The sequence below is a fragment of the Rhipicephalus sanguineus genome, chromosome 4 (genome assembly GCF_013339695.2).
Source record: "Rhipicephalus sanguineus isolate Rsan-2018 chromosome 4, BIME_Rsan_1.4, whole genome shotgun sequence".
In the NCBI taxonomy this organism is placed as follows: Eukaryota; Metazoa; Arthropoda; class Arachnida; order Ixodida; family Ixodidae; genus Rhipicephalus; species Rhipicephalus sanguineus.
In genome coordinates, this window is record NC_051179.1 from 96048343 (window position 1) to 96065876 (window position 17534).

At 47.1% G+C, this 17534-nt stretch overlaps 1 protein-coding gene across 1 annotated transcript in view; it reads right to left on the bottom strand.

Annotated features, from left to right (window-relative positions):
- Positions 1 to 1020: 1020 nt before the first annotated feature.
- LOC119390458 (uncharacterized) overlaps positions 1021 to 17534 on the bottom strand; it is a 437697-nt gene continuing 421183 nt past the window's right edge. The window contains exons 2-5 of the mRNA XM_037658081.2: positions 12846 to 12916; positions 12147 to 12193; positions 9768 to 9891; positions 1021 to 1190 (exon numbers count right to left, since the gene is read on the bottom strand). Of these exons, the coding sequence (XP_037514009.1) occupies positions 1057 to 1190; positions 9768 to 9891; positions 12147 to 12193; positions 12846 to 12903 (363 nt within the window). The 5' untranslated portion in view covers positions 12904 to 12916 and the 3' untranslated portion in view covers positions 1021 to 1056. The remainder of the gene's footprint in view (positions 1191 to 9767; positions 9892 to 12146; positions 12194 to 12845; positions 12917 to 17534) is intronic.

The window sequence follows — 17534 nt, forward strand, 5'->3', positions numbered from 1 at the left end:
TCCTCATCGTCCAGACCCCTCCCCCCCCCCACCCCCACCCCCAGCACGTTTTAATATATCTGCCATAACAGTTACCTGAAAATTTCTTTTGCGAAAAATGCTTCCTCAGCAAAGAATTTAAGTCAAGAAGGCGCACAGCACTATATGCAGCAGTGTTATTTGTTACGAGGGACTCTGTGAAGTTCCGGCAGATCCCACGCATTGTGCGCATCGTTTTCACAAGCGGTTAGCGAGTAGCTGCTTATGCCGCAATGTGGGCCGTCTCTTTCGAGGTGGATTGACGTCTTCGTCCCATGTGAGGAGATGTGCGCATATCGTGGGTTTGCGAGGCACGTTGAACACACTGGCAATTAAAGGATAGCTCATAGTCTGACGTAATGCCGGCACTCACTTAACAGCACAGACGCCACTTTCATCAAAACAAAGCGTAAGCGGCGTTCGCTGGCGTATTCCTGCGGGGACGAGCAGCACTACAGTATACAGCTTGTTGAGTCATATGAGTACATACGCTAGCGTTTGTGGGCTAATATGAGATCGCTGAGGTCGCCAACAATAACAAATGGTATGTCTTTCTCTTGCTTGATCCATGAAAAGTGTCTTTTCCAATGTCTCTCTTCGCAGTTCGAAGTTGATATAGCCTGTGAATAGCCTGTGGCGCAAACCCGCATACCACTAGCTGAGGTGTGCGGATATGCGTTGCACGTGACTGTAGGAAAGGGTTTTATAACGTGCACTATGGGAATGTCACGTTATCCTTGTCGTGACCTGGCAGTCATGTTCCTCATACACTCATACCCTACTAGGCCAATATTGGTGTATGTCAAGTCAAGGAACCTACTACGAGAGCACCCAGAGGTGTGCAGCTAGAGAGATATACAGAGACAGACAGAAACGCTCAAAGTGCCTTCGCTTCGCAACGAAATGCTTCACATTTAAATATCACCACAGAAATTTAGCTTTCACAGCGGCCGCGTTCATAGTCTCAGCGGGAGACGAACAACGCACCTATGTCTTGAAACTAAGAAACTTTATTGTTCAATTAAGTCCAATAGCTATTCACACCTTACTGCACGAATGGTTTGTTTGACCCGAAGTTCTGGATCTTTGATTCACGAACGGGAGTTTCGACCTTGCATACTTGGCCAGAGAAGCGAGGCGTTCAAACGCCCGGTCCTCCTCGGCGTCGTCGCCTAGAAATGAAATAAAATTCAAGACCCGTAAAGGTTAGTTTGCTCTTGAATGGTACTCGCAGTTGTAAAGTACCCGGTGGTTTCTATTGAAGGTATAAAAAATGAAATTTTGCTGGTATATAGTAAAATTGCAGAGCTTGAATTCATCATGAAAGAGAAAGACTAATCCTTGCACGAGATATGAAAAATGCTCTATTCACCGAGACCAAAATGTCTCTAATTATGTTCTAAGCTGTAGCATTGCGGCGGGTATTGTAATTATCGAAGTGTATCCGGTTGAGCAGCTGAGAGACATGTACGTATAACAAGATTATAAGAGGAAGTCACGTGTTTTCGAATAAGCGCTGTCATACTTGGAGGTCATATGCATTAATACTGCGCATACTATAAAGACAACTGCAATCTTGCCCGAATGCAATGCAGTGCCTTATGGAAACATACGCTCATCTCTTCAAAATCTCTGCTTAGCCCACTACCTAACATCAGCGGTGGTGTAGAGGATACTATAAGAGATAATACGAGGAGGCACCAGAAAAACGCTGAAGGTTAAGAAACGACTGTGGCAATTGATTTGCCTTATGTGACTGATATTTCAAACCGATTTAGAAAAGACAGGAGATGTATTGATTCTTTTGGTTATGAAATCATTTACTGCGACAGCAGCATTTGCTGTCTACCTGATATGCTTTATTGTCCTTGTTTTCCCAGTAAACATTGCCCATTGCCCATTCGTTTACATACCTGGTTAAATATCAATTTCCTTTACATGTACAGTGCAAACGTACCGTATAGTCGGGCTTTTTTGAGCACTGTGCTAATAAATGCGAAAACAAGTCGGCATCGCCTCGTGCTACTGGCAAACTTGATAGAAGGGAAGCCTTACACTGTTTAGCCAATCTTTATCGTGAAGCGTTATCACCGTTGGCATCATTCTGTGCCATATTTACTGCCCATCGTTGCAACTTCCATGCACGGTTGCAATGCTTGTATGTTTCAAGTAGCCATGATTGAAGTCCGAAGCTTCTTATAATAGACCCTTTCCATAATTGTAAAACTAGCTTTTCTGGAACGCACATAGCCCAACTAATGGCGGCTAGTCACTTACTGGAAACAGCGTGTTCAAGCGTAGTTTCATTGCGCTATGACGCAGAATATATAGACTCAGCTCTCTTGACATAAACACGCATAATAGACAAGCCCCAGCATGTGTAACTAGGACCTCGACTCTACTTGAAGGACGACAGGTGGCGCCATGAGTTGGGCGAATAGGTAGCGCAGGGAAGCGCACTTGCAGGTTATGAAAATGAATGTTATTGTAATGTATGTAACGTTTGAGCGACTGACGCTGTTTTCACGAACGTCTCAAAGGAGAATTGCAGTCATGCGCGTCGCGATATCGTGAAGAACAATTTTTATGCGATAGACAACGTAATCATAGACAACGTAAACTGGAAGCTGCGCGAAGAAGACCTGGATAGGAATAAAAAACGAACAAAGACCAGAGGAGTCCGCAAAACTTGTGTTCATTTTCAACTTCTGACTCGCATTCTTCGCGCTTTTTAAGGCTTGTGTTAGAGACAGTTCAGTGGTCAAAGTGATTTGCACTAATGAACACACCGCCTAACTGGTGTGGCCTCAAATTTCAATGGCGCCTTCCAGAAATGTTTGTCATGCTTTGGCAGAGGCGCCGCCGTGCTCTACGAGGCAACCTGGTGGCAACCAATGCGGTGGACTAAGGGACACCAGGCAGACCGAATTTAGAGTTCTGCACTGCTGTCGTAATAAGGATGGAACCGCGTGTTAACGTGCGCTTGATTTTCTGAACACTGACAGCCTTCAAAGTATGCGTGACCAGGTCAACGCTCTACGGTCAATTGTTTCTTCGTGTTCTGTCCTACTTCGGCTGTAGCACTTTGGGAGTAATGTGTTCTATTCCGCTTATGCGGGGTAAAAATACGTCCGAAGAGGAATAAGCATATTCCTCAAATACGGTATGCTCGAACACCGCAATAATGAGCCCAACACGTATAAGGATAGCCTCGGCGTCCAGTGACGTGCCTGTGGGTGTGCCTTGCGCCTCGATTAACCTTCTACCCAAGTTACTCACCAAATAAACGAGGCCGAAACTCTCAGCATTCATGGCGACAGTTGCGTCAGTTCACCCTCAGTCACACTTTCACACACAAGAGCGATCAGTTTGTGGGGCTTTACAGCAATAGTGCACACGTATTCAATCTGTCTCGTCTTTTTTTCGATATAAGTATGGTGCCTCCTGATAAACAGTGCCTATATATTCAGCGCTCTTTTCATACTCTCTTGTCTATTCTTAAGACGATAATGCGATGCACACACGACCACAATGTCTTTCGTAAGGAGTTATTGATCCCTTTTGGCTGCGGCCAGGATGGCTACAATCTCTAGTGTGGCAATTATTTCGCACTTTTGGAAGAGTCTAGGCCTTCATTAAGCAGCTCATCATCCGTACCTGATCATGTTAATATGTGTCGTAGGAACACATCAAACGGGGCGAGCTCATACAAAAATAAATTACAAAACAAGCGCCCGCGTACGCGCAACATGAAAAGAGCACTTAGAGGGACACGAAAGGTATTTTACCAACCGATTTATAGTAAATCGCCTAGTCAAAAAGGAGGCAGGTCTGGATGTAGCTAAGACGGCGCATGGATTTTCGTGACGTGTAAACCAGTCCTGCACGTAAGCCTTATGCTCAATAAAGGCGTTTTCTCTCTCTCTGTCTTCGTTTCGCGACATGCGTCGTCTTGTCTGGCTTGCTGCATACGCCGTTGCGTTTCGTGCGCGATCTTGATTGGTGTTTGCCACCTGTGCTCCATTTTTAGTGGACCTGTGGTGAGTGGTGGGGTTCGCCCAATTTGGATGGCGCATGCGTCTTTTTACGCACAGGGAAGATACACGGAGCAGTAACCATATACGGTTTAGCTGCAGAAGTGGGACGGTTGTGCATTATAGCGTGCGCCAGTTTAGTGTCCCCCATGTTGGTCAGCGCAACAAAGACACAGGACACAAGACATGGCACAGGCGCCGACCTGTGTAGTGGGCATTCTTCTGGGCCTGTATCTTGTTCTCACTGGCCATTATCAGTATTGTAGAATGGATAGGGCGCAAACAGGGGCGCCAGTGAAAGACGAAGACGAGGACGGTTGTTGGTGCTCGTGCTCGCTCCGTTTCGGACTGCTGGTCGCTGAACCTGTGCTATTTATTTATTAAACGCATCCCGGACTCAAGGCTAAACGCGTACCATCAAGTGGTGGAGAGTGCTGGTTCTCTTTTGCACCCTGGAACTCCGCAACCGGACTCTACCTCCCCTGTCAACAATGCCTGACGACGTCGCACAGCAGAATGCTGCCACACCCCCAGCTGCTCGCTGTCCCGGTATTCTAAGGGAGCGCGACCCAGTCATCTTCAGCGGTACTGATGAGCAGGACGTCGAAGACTGGCTCTCTTCGTACGAAAGAGTGAGTGTCAACAACAAGTGGGACGATAACGACAAACTCGGCCGCGTCCAGTTCTACCTGAGAGGAGTCGCAGAACTCTGGTTTAACAACCATGAGGCTGAGATTACCACCTGGGCCTCTTTCAAAACGACTTTCGCGGACGTATTCGGCCGACCGACAGTGCGCAAGCTCCGCGCCGAGCAGCGCTTGCGTGATCGCGCCCAACTGTCTGGAGAGTGTTTCACTTCCTATATTGAGGACGTCGTCGGCCTCTGCCGCCGCTTCAATCCTGCCATGTCCGAGGCCGACAAAGTCAAGCATATAATGAAAGGCATCGAGGACGATGCGTTCCACATGCTTGTGGCGAAAAACCCTCAAACAGTCACGGACGTCATTCAGCACTGCCAGAGCTACGACGAGTTGCGAAAGCAGCGCATTTCCACACGCCGTCCTAGCTTCGACACGACCAGTACGTCAGCAATCACCGTTGGTGCCATCTCTCCGGACCCGACGGTATTGACGCAGCAAATCAAGCAGTTCATCCGAGAAGAAGTTGCGCGACAATTGTCTCTTGCACCCTTTCTCCCAGGCAATGCTCATGGGCTCCCCTCGTCGCTGCGACAAACCATTGAGGAGCAAGTATCCGAAGCCCTTCCGCCTACGCACCAGCCGCCGCCTGTATCCGCGCCCTTGACCTACGCTGACGTCGTGAGAAGGCAGTCACATGCGCGGCCACACGGCACGGACTCTGCTCACTCCTCAAGTGCATTCTACTCAACGCAGGCGCCGGCAGGCCCGCCCGTTCCACTTTATCGCCGTCCTGTCACCCCTCCTCATAATCCTTGGCGCACAACGGACAACCGACCAATCTGTTATTACTGTTGTCTACCCGGCCATGTCGAGCGTTTCTGCCGCCGCCGCGTTGCCCGTCCAGGTACCGTTGACGCAAGTTACAGCTACGTCCGTACAGAGCCACCACAGCCGATGCCCTCCCACGCTACTTCGGACACCTCTTCATCCAACCGCCGAACCTTCAACTCCCGTCGGTCGCCGTCCCCGCGCCGACGTTCGCTTTCGCCAATGATTCGTCGCCCCTCGCCCGTCCAAACGGAAAACTGACCATCGCAGTTCCGGAGGCAAGAACTGCGCCGCTGTCGAAATTTACAAGACCTCGTTCTCAACCTGCTAACGAAATAACTGTCTTCATTGAAGGTGTTGCCGTGCACGCCTTAGTCGATACGGGAGCTGCTGTGTCTGTGTTGAGCGAAGCAATGTGCCGCAAGTTAAAAAAATTACGATTCCGCTTTCTGGTCTTTCTCTCCGTACGGCAACCGCACATCCCATACAACCTTCCGTGACGTGCACGGCTCGGCTAGTCATTTAGGACGTTTTGTATGTCGTCGAATTTGTCGTCTTTCCACACTGCTCGCACGACGTTATATTGGGCTGGGACTTCCTTTCCACGCATCATGCCATTGTTGACTGTGCCCGTGCCGAACTAAAATTATCACCAATCTCCGACATCGATTCTGGCAAATCATCTTTTCCTCGTGTCGTCGTCGCCGCGGACACGGACATCCCACCTATGTCTTCTGTTCGGGTACCGATCTCCTGCGACTATGCTTTCTCTAGCGCCATGTTCACACCGTCAGAAGCATTCACTTCTCGTAAGAATTTCATTCTCCCCTTTGCTCTTGTCACGATCGAAGACTCCTGCTCAAGCATTTATGTCACGAACCTGCTTTCGGTCGCAGCCACAGTATTCCGCGGAGAATGTATAGGGAGACTTGAGGAGATTGATTCTGCTTGCGCTAGCCAACTGCTCGATCGCACAACAAGCCTCCAGGTCGCCAGCGTTAATCTCGTTACCACGCCCGACACATCTTCCCTAGACGCTTTCCTCCCATCAATTGATTCGGACCTTCCTATTGCTCAACGCACCCAACTCTTGAAGCTTCTCGACCGCTTTCGGACGTCTTTCGACTACAAGCAAACCAGTTTGGGTCGAACGTCTGCCATCGTCCATCATATAGACACCGGCAGCCATGCACCCCTGCGTCAGCGTCCATACCGGGTCTCTCACGCTGAAAGCCGAGTTATTGATGACCAGGTGACTGATATGCTTAGTCGTGGCGTTATACAGCCGTCCCACAGTCCTTGGGCCTCCCCGGTGGTACTTGTGAAAAAGAAGGACGGTAGCATCCGATTCTGTGTTGATTATCGGCGCCTTAACAGGATCACACGCAAAGATGTCTATCCGCTCCCAAGAATCGATGACGCGCTCGACTGCTTGCAAGGGGCGGAGTTTTCTTCACTGGACCTTCGATCGGGGTACTGACAGGTACCTATGGATGAAGCTGACCGCCCAAAAACTGCGTTCGTAACTCCTGACGGCTTGTACGAGTTCAACGTGATGCCGTTTGGCCTTTGCAACGCCCCCGCAACCTTCGAGCGTCTTATGGACAACACTCTTCGAGGTCTCAAGTGGAACACGTGCCTTTGTTATCTGGACGACGTCGTAGTTTTTTCAAAGGACTTCGACACCCATCTGCGCCTCGCAAGTGTCCTGGAATGCCTCACACAGGCTGGCCTACAACTCAATTTGAAGAAGTGTCACTTCGCCGCCAGGAAGCTCACCATCTTGGGACATGTTGTCAGCAAGGACGGCATTCTACCCGACCCTGCAAAGCTCCGCGCTGTCGCCGAGTTTCCCAAGCCGTCGACCCTGAAAGAACTCCGGAGCTTCATAGGCCTCTGCTCATATTTTCGGCGATTCGTTCGTGATTTCGCATCCATAATGGCCCCTTTAACACGCCTACTTGCTGACAGCCAAGGTGTCATGGCATGGTCTTCCGCTTGCGGCGCCGCATTCGCGAAATTACGTCATCTACTGACATCGCCACCGATTCTACGTCACTTTGACCCAGACGCCCCTACCGAAATCCACACGGACGCCAGTGGAGTCGGCCTTGGCGCTATTCTTGCTCAACGCAAGTCTGGCTTCGACGAGTACGTTGTTTCCTACGCAAGTCGCACTCTCACCAGAGCTGAAGAAAATTATTCGGTCACGGAGAAAGAATGTCTAGCCATCGTTTGGGCAATTGCAAAATTTAGACCTTACGTATATGGCCGCCCATTTGATGTCGTGACTGATCACCATGCCCTCTGCTGGTTATCTTCACTGAAAGATCCATCTGGTCGTCTAGCGCGATGGGCATTACGTCTCCAAGAATACGACATCCGCGTCGTCTACAGGTCAGGCCGTAGACATTCAGATGCCGACGCTCTTTCTCGTTCTCCCCTTCCCCATGACTGTGGCAATCTGTCTGTTTCCAGCTACGATTCTGCGGCCCTTACACACGCTGACATGCCCTCTGAGCAGCGTCAGGACCCTTGGATAGTCTCTTTAATGGAGTTCCTATCTAAGCCGTCACCACGTACCGCCACTCGCTCGCTGCGGCGCACAGCTCGACATTTCACCATCCGCGATGGGCTCCTATACCGCCGCCACTATCTGTCTGATGGTCGCAAGTGGTTGTTGGTGATTCCTCGCCATCTCCGTGCCGATATCTGTGCCTCCTTTCACGCGGATCCCCAATGCGGACACGCTGGTGTAATCAAAACCTATGCACGCCTCCGGCTGCGGTACTACTGGCGTGGCATGTACCGCTTCGTCCGCCAATACGTGCGTTCATGCTCCAAGTGTCAGCGCCGGAAGAGCCCCCCACGTATAGTCACTGGACCGCTCCAGCCGTTGCCTTGTCCCTCCCGGCCGTTCGATCGCATCGGAATTGACTTGTACGGCCCCCTTCCGTACACACCAGACGGGAACCGCTGGGTGATCGTCGCTATCGATCATCTGACACGCTATGCTGAGACTGCCGCGCTGCCAGAGGCCACATCACGTGAAGTCGGCTTATTCATACTTCACCAACTTGTTCTTCGCCACGGCGCGCCTCGCGAGCTACTCAGCGACCGCGGACGCACGTTCCTCTCTGATGCCGTACAAGCCCTCCTCCGTGAATGCAACGTTGTGCACCGGACAACCAGCGCCTACCATCCACAAACCAACGGAATGACTGAGCGCTTTAACCGCACACTAGGCGACATGCTGTCCATGCACGTCTCCGCTGACCACACCAACTGGGACCGCATACTACCCTTTGTTACGCACGCTTACAATAGCGCCACTCAGTCTACGACAGGATTTTCTCCCTTCTTTCTCCTTTACGGCCGCGAACCTTCCTCATTTATGGACACCATTCTTCTGTACCGCCCGGACGCTTCAGAGTCTACAACTCTATCTGAAGTCGCCACCTACGCCGAGGAATGCAGGCAGCTCGCACGTTCCTTAACAGCACAAGACCAAGCACGCCAAAAGGACCGCCATGACGCAAACCTGCCTCCCCAGTCATATTCGCCTGGAACATTGGTGTGGCTTCGCGTTCCCTCCTCTGCTCCTGGCCTTTCCACAAAGCTACTGCAAAAGTATGAAGGCCCCTACCGCGTCTTAAGTCAAGCCTCTCCCGTCAACTATGTTGTCGAGCCCGTTCAACCATCCGCAGACCGGCGTCGCCGTGGCCGCGAGATTGTTCACGTCGACCGACTGAAGCCGCACTACGACCCACCAGTCGTCCCTGTTCCTTAAGTCGCCAGGATGGCTCCTTTTCTGCGGGGGAGTGATTTGTAGAATGGATAGGGCGCAAACAGGGGCGCCAGTGAAAGACGAAGACGAGGACGGTTGTTGGTGCTCGTGCTCGCTCCGTCTCGGACTGCCGGTCGCTGAACCTGTGCTATTTATTTATTAAACGCATCCCGGACTCAACGCTAAACGCGTACCATCAGTATATTCAAAGTCACCAAATTTGCTATCCTGTTACAATTTAGTGTCGCTTCTCTGCAAAATGCTCAAGCAAGGAAGTTGACTTGCTGTTAAAAAGCCCTAGACGTGGCTTAGCGGTAGACAATCTCTTCAAGATAAATAGTGGGATTTTAAAGTGTTGAAAGAAACATATAACGGGGCACAAGAGCCGCCTGCTACCTTACATAAGCCCAACTACCGAACCGCACAGGAAGATGACCATGTCGCGCTTTATGCAATTACCGTTTTTCCCGAAAATGTTCCTCCTTGAGTCCATAGCGCCATTTCTGTTACCCCGAAAGCGGTACTGGTCTCGGTGCTCTCCATCATGACACCCTTGGTCATCGGTCTGCACGTCCTTGGGGCTCTGGAGAAAGATGTGGATGACGAATTCCAATTTTTTCCAGATTGGCGTGTCGTGTATAAAGATACACAGAATAAAAACGCTTTATTTATTATTCAGATACCCTAAGGGCCCAGAAGGCATTACATAGGTGGGGGGGATACAGGTATTGTGGCAAATAAATAAAATACACACTGAACAATGAAATCAGAGTACATGAACAAGTAAACATCGAATGGTGTAAAAACAGCTACGTGTGACAGTATTATAATACGTAAAAAAACAACCATAAAGTAAATTTTCATAAGAATAAACATCATCAGTATCACATGAAACTAATAGAAACAACACTAAATAAACAAGACAAGCGGAACAGAATAAATAAAACGCAACGTAAAAAAAGAAAAAGAAAAGAACACAGAAAATCAGCACTAGTGAATTGAGGATAGAATTTTTCTATTGGCTTCCATTTTGTCCTAGAAATGACTTTAGACTAGTTACAAATGAGTCATGATTCACAATGTGCACAATGTCAGCAGGAAGATTCCATTCACGAATGGCGAGGAGAAGTGGGGAGTGAAAAAAGAGATTAGTGCGGGCGAAAATAGGTTCAATTTTATGTTGGTGATCGAGTCGCGAAGATATATGACGAGCTGGTCTGATATTGAAGATATCGTGGGATGACTGATTGAAGTGAAGCTTATGAAAGAATGACAATAGTGTCAGCAACCTGCGATTTTCTAGAGGAGCTAAATTGAGTGAAGATTTGATTTCAGTTACGCTTGATGTTCGTAAGTAGTTTTTTGTGATGAAGCGAGCAGCTTTATTTTGTACCGACTCCAGTTTCTGTTTGAGGTAGGCCTGATGCGGATTGCAGATGAAGGAGGCATATTCGAGTTTTGAGCGTACTAAGGTTATATAAGCAAGAAGTTTAGTTTCGGAGTTCGCCGGATGCAAATTACGCCTTATGAAGCCAAGCCTTATTTGAAAGTCACACATAGAAATTTCATTGTTACACAGTCAGTACGTACCAGGCCTAGTCGGTATGTACTTCTGAGGCGAAGAGCGCGGAAAGACGTAAGGCAAACAAAAGGGGCACTGTTGTTTGTCCCTCTTCATCGTCTTACGTCTTTGCGCGATATTCCCCCGAGAAATATAAATATCATTCTTGAAATTTACGTTTGCTTACAATAACGAAAGATTGTCATGCCTCGAGGAGCGCGCACGAGTGTCACGAATTGACCAAGCGTGCGTGCCTCGCACAACGAAGTGTTACCTCTTCCTTAGGGAACCAATAAATGAGCTGGTGCGAACAGCTGCCCGTGGTGCGCTTGATTTTGCGGTCTGTACTGTTTCTTTAGAGCGTTCTGCCCATGTTCTGCGTACTGTGAATTCCATATTTAACTACATATGCAACGGTTATATGTAGGAGCACGCTAGCTCAGCTGCCAGGCTAACCTCACCGAGCCTATCAAGCATATATGTTGTACTCTGGCTCCTCTGCGTTCGCAACAGCCTCTCTTGACGAAAAAATTATATATTTTTTATTTTATTAGTATTTTTATATGGCTGTCGAAATACCTTGAATTTATCGGCTTGTCACTGCTGGGGCTTCAGGGCAGACATTTGTTTGGTACATGAATATCGAGGCTGTAATAATAATAATATCTGGGTTTTTGCGTGTCAAAACCGCCATTCGATTTAAGGTGCACGCCGTAGTGGAGGGCTCCGGAAATTCTGACCACCTGGGGCTCTTTAACGTGCACCTAAGTCTGAATACACGGATCTCTAGCACTTTCGCCTCCAACGAAAATGCGGCCGCCGCGGCCGGGATTCGATACCGCGACCTGCGGGGCAGCAGTCGAGCACCTTAGCCATCAGATCACCGTGGCGGGTGGGGTGAGCTCCTTAGCATCGAAAGCACTGTAACACTGTGGCTTCACGTTCATCCGCAGCATCTCGTGCGAGACTAGCTCACCCACTTGTCTCGAAGTTGTGTCGAACTTGCGTGACAGAAGTGCACGTAAAATATTCATGGTCATTCACGTCGTGCAAGAACGGATTTTACACACCACGAACTGAATATCTGTAAATTAAAAAAAGGAAAAAAATATACAAACATTCGCCCTTCATCGATTCACACAAAACAGGAATACGCAATCACATAATGGATGTGGCGTATAAGTAATTAATCGAGCCGTACGAAGTTCGGAACTAAACGACGCTGTGGATACCTCTTCAAAACTGTAAGCCTGTGATCTTGATAGCATTTAACTTACCGCGGTACTTTCATGGCAGCCATTTTCCTGTCCCTCTGTCCTCAATGCTGTAGAAATAAACGACAGTTGACCATTACATTGCAAGAAAACATTGAACAAATACAAGAACAGTTATGCAACAAACCAGCATGACCTAGGGGATGTATAACTGCACGAAAAGAACTGATGACGTAACTTACATGAACGAGAAAAAAAACAATTCGATTTCACATAAGTATGAGTATTGCTCTTATATACCTCAATGTAACAACATGACCTAGCCTTACACCGCATTGTTAGATCGATGAAATCATAAAATGATGGAAGACCGAAACCAATAGCCTAATAAAATGAAAATGCAGACGACCTGAGCAGCTGATATCGTAGTTGACATTACAGAAAAGTGGATCTGAGAGTGGGCTGATAACACATAAGTTGGAGAGAATGAGTGTATACCAAGAGATGGGAAACGCTGCCAGGGATGCCAGATATATGGTTATATTGACCAAATAAAAAGATTGCTGCCATAAAGTGGAACCAGCTTGCGCAGGACAAGACTAATTTGCAAAAGGAGGTTTATTGGAGTAGAGCTGACGTAGAATATGCATTTGTTCTGTGACAGGGCTTAGTCTAGCTGCGAAGGTGTTGTGAATGTTGCTGCTGAAGGCCTTTACATTTTCGGCACAGCAAAAAACAAACAAAGAAAGAGAAGGAACTCACCACTAGCCAGAACTACGGAGAGTAGCATCAAGAGACTTGTCTTTGTTCCGAGATGCATGACTAGTGCGGGTCTGAAAAGGCAAAAAGATATCGTAAACACTCACTATATCCTCTAATTTGGTTGTTTCCAGAAGTACTTTGCCTTTTTATAGTGGTTTGACGTTAGTTATCATGGGATACATTGCAAGCGCTCCACGCAAGAAGTTGAGCTGGATGAAGGGAATAGCAATAAAATATTTGTGCTGAGCCCAATGCCCTGACGACTGCACATTTCCCATGCCGCTGATTCGTGCCTCCTACTAGGATTGGTAGAAAAAGCTGAAAGTCAACTTACCTTTGTGAATGGAAGAACGGTGTGCGAGCTTGGAGCTGCGAACGCGACGAAATCACCGTTTATAAATGGCTTCGCATACAATCGTATAGAGGAGGAAACCGCAAAAAATATAGCGAAATGACTTTCCCCGATGTTACCACTCAGAATATTTGCACAAAGGAATGAAAGCAAGTGCACAGTTGCACGTTCCGTCCGTTTATTGCATACGGCCCAAACAGGTGCGCTATTCGTTCGCTCACGATGTGTCCGCGCCGAGCAAAATTTATTGAGCAATAATGCGTACGGCCTGAAGAAATGCATATTTCGCGAATAACGTTGATCACATTGCATGTCTTAGCTTTCCCGCAGCACTCGGTACGACGGTTTCCCCGCTAGGTCATGTGACTTTTCGATGTGAAGAGAGTGAGGCTCGGTAGGAAGGGGACCTCGTCGAGAGTGGCGTACCGAGGCTCGCTCTGAGGGGTACATTGTGAGGAGCGTCGTTGTGCGCTCGCTCAGTTGCAGAGGGGGTGGGGTGTACATGCAACGACGCCTCGCCAAACATTTTTGGCGAGGTAGGCATGTCACGCACAGCAGCAGCGCTTGCAACGCTGCTTGAGTTCCAGCGCAGCCGTGATAGTTTTACGCGTTTTGGGGGAGTACGTTGTTGGAATGGGCCACGACCGCAGTGGAACGCTACCGCCGCGCTCTAGTGCGACTTTGAGTGAGCATATCATCACGCGGCCTGAAGAATAAAGGAATCCTTTGTGGAAACTGCCGAAACTAATGAGCAAATTGTAATGCCTGACGAAAAGGGCGACAACAGATGCAATAGTACAATAAACACTACTACTACAGACTAGTTTAGCAGAGATTAACAAATAAGGAACAATGATACAACATAGAAATTCTTAGAAAGGCTTGCACAACAGAGAATAGCACAAGCCTGACGAAAGACAGCATCAGCTTTGTTGTTTGGTCAGCTTTCATAGAGTAGAGCTGCCTCGGTTTTTTATTTGTTCAAGCTTCCACCTTCACCTAGGCTTCTCTGTTATTTCTTATCACTCCTTTTAAACAACGCAACATTCACAAGTTCCATGAATTGCTAACGGGACGTCCACTGTTACAAGCCGAAATATTTTTTCTTACAAGAGACTACGCGCAGGAACGGCCCGTTTATGATAAGGAAAGTGCGGAAATCAATGAAGGGTAATACCGTGTACAATTATGCCTAGTCAAAAGATCACGAGCTTCAGATAATAGCGCAACAACAGTGGCTGTGGATTGAGCTTGCATTGTAGAGAGAGGGCCATGCAACAGGGCTGACAGTAGCGATAAATGAAGTGATTGACACTGAAAGCTCGTTTCCGGGCTTCTGCACGAAACTGATGGCGTTTCTTCACTGGGAGATTAGGGAGCGGCCGCCAAAATCCTGGAGCAGAGAACTCGGATTGCACCAACCCAAATGTGCCACTGCAACACGGGAATGCTTCGCGCGAGATTACACCGGAAGTTATTTATGCACACGTCACGTTAACCGTTGCCGGAAACTATTCCTGGTTCCGCTCTGTACGTTTTCATGGAAACCTTGCTCGTCGCTGAAAAGCGCGACCAAGGTTGCTCGCAGAATGGCGGGAGTGCCGTATGCTGCTCGCCCTATTGTTGCCGAAATCCGCGACTCGGTGGTGAGGCAAGTGAGAACAATCCGGCGCGGAGCACATTGCTCTGAAATGGCCAGTGAACCGCGCGAACCTGGTGTGGATCTACCAGTGAAATCGGATTCGCCGCCGTGGAGCGAGAAATCCTGCTCCGGATCGACCAGTAAAACACGCAATAAGAAGCGCACGGACGATAGCGCTCTAGCTATCATCGTTAGATGGAGGGAGATTCCCAGAAACAAAGCGTGTCGTTTGTTATAATTTGTACGAGTGGAGAATCAAAATGCTGCCAACACCAGACGACAACCTCAGCGAATGGAAGTGTTTGTGCAGCGGTATATAGTGCCACATGAAAATAAGGCGCTCCAGCAAATAAAGCTTAAGCTATGAGCATTCATCCATATGATGGAATCTTCGTGCGTTTAGTTCTGTAGGAGAATGAGCGTTGTCTCTTTACCGTGACTTTGAAATCCTCATAGTTTTCCAAGAACACTGCGAAGGCATAAAACTAGAGACGAGCATGTATGCGGCAGTCTAATCAAAATGGATGTTTTTGTGTACAGTGATGCCTGTAATTACCCCTTAATGTTTTATTTAAGTCTTAGGTTCACCTGAGTATTGCTTGGAAGTATGATGTTATGTTACTAGATGTGTGACTGCATGACATTTTACTGATAATTTTAGGCCACATGTGCGAATACAGCTTTATTGTAATTCACATCGAGAAAACCCGTGGCACGGATGCTATATTGCACAGTTTGTGGTGCCACAAGCTGGACATCATGCAACCTGAACTGACGTACTTTGTGCCGATGACGTACAGTGCCGGATGCATATGAGCCTATACTACAGGTACCACATGAAACTACAAACTGAGAAATTATGAAGCATGACCACATGTGGGATGCCACTTAGTATATATATATATATATATATATATATATATATATATATATATATAATATATATATATATATATATATATATATATATATATATATATATATATATATATATATATATATATATATATATGATGTATATATATATATATATATATATATATATATATATATATGAAAATTGCTATGATGTGGCGACTGAGCAGTTGTCTTGAGTTCATCTTACTTTTATGTTTTCTTCCGATATACTTTTCAAGTGCGAGGAAGCCCTTGTTGTGTCCGCCTTACATCCTCTTCGTTGCGCTGCTTGAATCTAAAATGTCGTGTTTTATTTTCCCTGTACTTTACGCGAGTGAATTCGTAGCATTGATTGATATATATATATATATATATATATATATATAATATATATATATATATATATATATATATATATATATATATATATATATATATCAATGCTACGAATTCACTCGCGTAAAGTACAGGGAAAATAAAACACGACATTTTAGATTCAAGCAGCGCAACGAAGAGGATGTAAGGCGGACACAACAAGGGCTTCCTCGCACTTGAAAAGTATATCGGAAGAAAACATAAAAGTAAGATGAACTCAAGACAACTGCTCAGTCGCCACATCATAGCAATTTTTGCGAACTTGGAGAAAACAAAACAAAATAGAAACAAAAAGAAAATATTTCACTAACAGATTTTACAACTTGAAACAGTGCAAAAGGTAGTACATAAGAATGGCAACGCACCGTGAGAAAATCCCTACAATTACGCAAAAACCATGACTTCATACGCCGCCTCCAAGAAGCTGATTTCGCTTCTCGATAATGCAACTGAAGGAGAGCTGACACAGCTATCAGCAGCGCTCTTAATGAAGATGTTTTCTACTGTTTTACGTGCCATGTCGTCTTAGAGCCTATATAGAAGTGTCGTCTTGTGGCAATTTGTAGTTTGCAAACCTTGCAATGCGCAGCTAAACGCGGCAGTGGCACCTCGCGCAATTGAATAAGAAACAGGAGAAAAAGACCGTATTTGAAGAAAAAAAGACTATTAAAATCGACTACCGATTTCATACCGAAAAGTCCCCTAAAAATACAGTTAAAATTTTAGTTGCATGGTAGAAAGTACGCAGCTTGCTTGACTATTGAACATTTTATAATGGGAACCCGTGTGTTCACTACAGGTAGTGTTCGAATGTTCTGGGAAACTACGCGCTTTGTATTGTGACACTCCATTTCTCTCAGAATGTTTAAGTGGTTGTCTATCTGCTGCATAGACCATGAGGTCGATTTTGATCAGTAGTTTCTTTTGTCAGATGTCATTTCTTTCGCCTATTTCCATTCAATTACGGCACGAATAAATTCCGCCGCCTAAAGGTGGTGCCACGTACAGATGTCCCCAAATCCTGGGAATATGCTGCAAGGAGTATGTACGCCTTCAAGTGTACTAGCTTAAAGGGCCCTTGCAACAATTTTTCAGCATGGTCAGAAAACGCTGCTGATCGGTAGTCGAGGCTCCCGAGAACACGCGAGCCAAACATTATAGCGCAGCATGCGGCCTGGGATCTAAAATAAATTCTCAAAATCAAATAAAAAGCGCTTCCACTTCTCTTGACAAAAATGATGCTTACGGCGTCACTGCCATTGGCCACCCCATTGGGTAATTTGAACATGGAGAGCTCGGTAGTTACTGCGGCCATCGCGGCGGCAGGCCGTCACTTGCCAACGCGCGCTCGCGATCACACTGAAAGTACGCCGCGCGTTCGAAGAAAAAAAAAGAAGTAATAGTGCTCTAGGTCACGAGGCGC